The sequence below is a fragment of the Solenopsis invicta genome, chromosome 9 (genome assembly GCF_016802725.1).
Source record: "Solenopsis invicta isolate M01_SB chromosome 9, UNIL_Sinv_3.0, whole genome shotgun sequence".
Taxonomy (NCBI): Eukaryota; Metazoa; Arthropoda; class Insecta; order Hymenoptera; family Formicidae; genus Solenopsis; species Solenopsis invicta.
The window spans coordinates 15,760,366-15,765,322 of NC_052672.1; the positions used below are offsets into that span (position 1 = coordinate 15,760,366).

General features: G+C 33.6%; 1 protein-coding gene across 3 annotated transcripts; it reads right to left on the reverse strand.

Annotated features, from left to right (window-relative positions):
• Nucleotides 1-809: 809 nt before the first annotated feature.
• LOC105201871 lies at nucleotides 810-4,699 on the reverse strand. 3 transcript variants are annotated; one of them, XR_005575594.1, is made up of 4 exons: nucleotides 4,530-4,699; nucleotides 4,282-4,447; nucleotides 1,734-2,050; nucleotides 810-1,126 (listed from the first exon to the last, which is right to left on the reverse strand). XR_005575594.1 is itself a non-coding variant. In XM_011170137.3 (4 exons), the coding sequence occupies exons 2-4, from the start codon at nucleotides 4,399-4,401 to the stop codon at nucleotides 1,012-1,014; spliced, it is 363 nt and encodes a 120-aa protein (XP_011168439.2). In that variant the 5' UTR covers nucleotides 4,402-4,447; nucleotides 4,530-4,675; the 3' UTR covers nucleotides 810-1,011. The 3 variants fall into 3 exon arrangements, 1 of the variants encoding a protein (XP_011168439.2); XR_851060.3 differs by having other exon boundaries at nucleotides 1,869-2,050; nucleotides 4,530-4,681; XM_011170137.3 differs by having other exon boundaries at nucleotides 1,923-2,050; nucleotides 4,530-4,675.
• Nucleotides 4,700-4,957: the final 258 nt, after the last annotated feature.

Here is a 4,957-nt window from a genome sequence, read left to right on the forward strand (position 1 = left end):
ACTGGTATTTCTGGGGGAAGAAATAAAAAGAAACGCCAGTAATTTTTACTCCTTCCAACTGCATTATTTTTACTAGTAATAACTAAACTTATTTTTGAACAAAAGGTGAATCATCTTGTTTGATACTGGGATCGACTTGATTGTCATACATACTGTTGCCCGTGAACGCGAAACAAGTGAGCTTCGAGTATAAGTCGAGTGCACTTTCAAATATGATAATTCTCAATCCAAGAATAAATAGCTTTCAAATAATGTGATTGAGCTTGTCGTAAGAATAATATGATATTAAAAACTAGAATACAATCTTAAGAATAAAATATACTTTGCACAGATATATTTATTATTGATGCTAATAAAGTTGTAATTGCAGAGATACTTAAATGAAAACAAGTAGCATTTGAGAATACAAATATACATGAATTAAGAATTCATTTTTTGTGTGATAAAATAATATCAAAAAACAAAGACACTTTAATAATGTGAATTGTAAAAAATGAATGTAATATTATCAAATTTTAAATAATATAAAGTTTAAGTTGTTAATATACAGTAATATCATCTTTTTCTTTATATATAACTACAATTAATATATCTACAATTTGACGCACTACTATATTTTTAGCTTATGCGCACATAATAATTTAAAATTTTGTATACAATCACAATAAATGTTTCACAAGTTTGACAATTCTTCTTTCTAACATTTTTGCTTTTTAACTCCGCTTTAGGTTATTTAATATTTAGTTGTTTATTTTCTGACTTTAATTTTTAATTCCTAATCTCTACTACTTATCATTTATTGTTTTGCGTTTTGGGATTTTTCTTAATTCTTTATTAGGTGTACTAATCGCCTATACATATCGGAGAAACTTGAGTATGATGTCACGATATTCCGTGGACCATTTTCATTGCCGCATTCCAATGCTTGTTCCAAGAGGCATGCATGAAATTCATTTATTCACTCATAGTCGGGATGGGTCACTCGGAGACGTGATCGAGTCGATGGGTTCATTAGAATCGCCATTGCCCCATGAAAGGCGATCGAAGAGGGCTATTGAAATATTGAAGATGCTTGACTTCCTTTCTTATAGAATATTCGAGGGATTCTCCAATATATTTAAAAGGCCTAAAAAAAAATTCGATTAATTTAATGAATATATTACGATCGAAATTAGCATACATCAACATGCAAACATTAAGATTTTTTTGTTTAATTTGATATGTTGTTACTATGCAATTTATTATACTATACAATTTATTTTTGTCGGTGCCGTAATTATCTAATACTTTTAATGAATACAACAAACATTTATTTATTTAATATTAGGATTTAAAAAGAGAATACGAAGATAAAATTTTATAGAATTTTATGAAAAGTTTTGCGATGTACAAGCGTTTGCTTAAACTGTGAAGTATTAGTATATTCTTCATTACACGATAAGTCTTTAACTCATTAAAAGAATTGGAAACTTTTTTAACTATATTTTAAAATAGAATTATTACAAAATACTTTTTCATTTCGCATGCGGATCAACGCGTTATATTTTGTCTAATATTTTGTACACAACTGTAAAATTTCTTTCACTTTTTGTAACATTGTTTATTACGTTGTTTTTTGCGAAATCCGCAATACGGTGACAAGCTTGTAATTGATAATTTTATTTATCGAGCGTTACACACTTCGAGTGGTCCGCGCATGCGACGTTTATTAATCAGCAAAAATGAAGCTCAACTTTATATCGTTATCGACAACAATCGTTGCCTGCATCTCGCTGGTTAATGATATAATCTCGTTATATAACAACGTGATACGCCTGCGAATTCGACAGGACCGGCGCAGACAGCAGCTCTGCTGATTGCGAACGTACTTCTCGCATTCTAACAGCACTCGTACTTTCTGCGACGTTTGCTCAGTATCTCACCCTCTCCTTTTTTCTCTCTGACGTTTCTGCCCTTTCTTGTTTTTTGCCTTATACGACTCTACGCTCGTCAGTCGACACACGTGTTGGACGGTTGAGCCTGTTTTTACAGCATCTCTCTTCACGTTTAGCTGTTTAAAGAAATAAATTGATGACTGATTTCTTAACAAATTATACAATTTTTTATTAGATGTGTATATATATATATATATATATATATATATATGTATGTATGTATGTATGTATATGTATATGTATACATAGACGAGATTTGAAAAGTTTTGCAAATGTGAATGTTATAGATAAATGGAAAGTGATATTTGCACAATTTTATTGCACCATCTTTTATGATGTCGGAGAAATTTTATTTATACGAGTATACTTCGAGTTTATTATTTTGCACATTGATTAATAATCGTTTTATTCGTGTCTGGAGCACCCGCTTCAAGAAAGAGTGCCGCATCCTAGGTCCGACCCTGCTTTTCTCCTTATTTTGTTTTCACGTGCTTTCGAGCGACTGCGCACCCTTTTTTCTTTTACGCAAATATGCAAATCTTTTCAGACGATGATATCCTTTTTTATGAGATATTTGATGACAGCATGAATTTCTAATGTTTTTCTTTTTTAAAGGCATTAAACGAATATTTATTCTTACTAAGCCAAAACGAAACACTTGTCAAAATGAAATAAAATTTCTCCGATGATATTAAAGCAACGAAATTATACACTATAGACATATACTCGTATAATTAAACTAATTAGTAATTTTTTAAAAACTTGCATTTATTTTAACAATAATTTGACGTTTTGGATAACAATTTATAAATAAAATATTCTGTTTTGTTTATTTTATAATAATATATGTAAACATAATATTAACTTTATTTCTTTCCAAGATTTTTGTATGGTCTGTATAAATACAGGTAAAAGAATTCTGCTAAACGTCGTTCCATTTGGAGAATACCTGCAGTTTTTAAATCCGTCACTGTCCTTTTCTATCAGTAATTAGCGGAATGTCGCATTAATCATTAAAGTAAGACGTACGCGTGATTCAAACTTTACAAAAGACAGACGTATATTTTTAGGAAGCATGTAAAACTTTAAACTTTGTTCTCATTAGATCGTAATAATCACTAATTTTATGAAAGAAGGAGAATAGTACTTTTTTAAGACTTTGAAGAAGCGCTTTCTGCTATTTGAGTGCGCGTCTTTTCGTAAGTTTAACGAGTCTCGCAGTCGTCTTATTTCTCGGATGTGCATCCGCACGGTAAAGGAAGCTTCTGTAAAAAATTGATTGTCCGTTATCGGACTTTTACGATCCTTTAATTGCGATTTCGTGACGCGGGTTCGCAACGGTAGTTTATCATCGATCGCGTTATTAATCGCTACAACGTAACGTCGTAATCTAGGAAAGACCGGAAACAATTGTTTCGCGGTTGAACGTGTACGCGCAACAAGTCGCGTCCGATAAGTCATAGCCAGAGCGGGGGTGTCTATGTCGTTCCCGGTAATAAACATATCTGTATTGAGATGGTGGTCGTACGTGTGAACGGCTACAACCACATCCGTTCAGGGCGTGTGGTATAGAATTTCCAATATTGGATACACTCGCATCGTATGAAGGCGGATGATATCTATCACGACATCTTCGCCGTGCGATCGATGACGCAATAATTGGCGTCTTTTATCTTCCAAAAATCATTGATTGTGCATACGTTTATATAACGTATTATAATTAACTTTTGAAAAAATAAGCGTCATTATTTTTTCTCCATTTTGTTTACCTTTTGTTCTTTCTATGTCTCCTTAAAACAAGAATCGTAAACGTTATTTTATATTTTATTGCATTATTTTGTAAAAATATTTATAATAAAATATGCACATAGAAAGAAAAGTTTTGCTGAAGTATCGAAAAATTTAGATATTGGTTTGAAAGTAATTTTATTGGACCATCAAAATAATTATGTAGGACACTCAAGAATAAATAATGCTGTAAAGTATTGACGTTTTAGTAGCTTGAGCATTCTATTATTGATCATATATATAATTTTGACGACCTATAACAAAGTTACTTTGAGACCTATATTTAGCTAAATTTAAAAATTTTTTAGCAAAACGGTTTTTGCGTAAATATCTGTATTATATCCGTAAATATCTTGTTCTTTTAAGATTGCATCTTAAATATTCGTACGGCCGGTCTCTGAACACAAAACTCGCGTATTCTGCTTAACGAGAGTGGATAATGAGAATAGCAAGATGAAACAAAGGCCTTGTCGTCGGACCACGAAAAGAGGCGGGCAAAATATGAAGGTCCGGGCTGAGCAAAAGGAGTTTCAAGCGAGAAAAATGATACTTTTCATACCGGAAAATAAAACGAGTCATTCAATGAAGTGGTCGTAGTGTCGGCGTAACGAGTTGGGGTAAAAACGAGGTGAGAGGTCGCGGTTCTGAGCCTTCTTCTTCCGTTGTCCCCTCGCCTCATGTAGTTACCGTTCTCTTCTTGTCGGATCTTTCTCTTCTTCCTCTATCTGACAAATGGATGAGATAAATTGCACTCTTGGCACTCTTGACTTTTAAACTCACTAGGCGGATCTGTCCAACTATACTTACTTTTAAATGTCTTCCCTGACTGGGATTTCAGCGGTGCCGACGACGATTGCCGACGCTTGTCGGCGACGTCGCACTGACGACGCGGGTAATGACGCGACGTCTCACGGATTAAGCCGTTCGAGGCTTACGAGCCGGTGATTACATGACGCCTGCGCGATCATCGGATGGGCAATTACATCTCCGTAAACGACCGCCGTTGCCTGTAAACTCGTCGATTTGCCGCGGTCATATGATGCGAAATGTTCTCTCGTACCGAAGATCAGGGATCAGTACGAAGATCAGGGATTACACAGAGACCTGACAGACATGATATAATTACTTATACGCGATTAGACGATAAAGCAGTAAAGCAATAAAAATTCCATGAAAAGGACAAATGTCTACTTTAAAAAGTTTTTTTATCATAAAATCAATAAATTGATTTATCT

Bases quoted from the DNA above. Each gene is read 5' to 3' on its own strand.
- LOC105201871 (XM_011170137.3), bottom strand. From the start codon at position 4,401: ATGAGGCGAGGGGACAACGGAAGAAGAAGGCTCAGAACCGCGACCTCT. The intron at 2,051-4,281 runs GTATGAAAAGTA...TTCTTTAAACAG, and splicing joins ATGACTCGTTTTATTTTCCG to CTAAACGTGAAGAGAGATGC. The intron at 1,127-1,922 runs GTGAGATACTGA...ATTTTTTTTTAG, and splicing joins CAGAGAGAAAAAAGGAGAGG to GCCTTTTAAATATATTGGAG.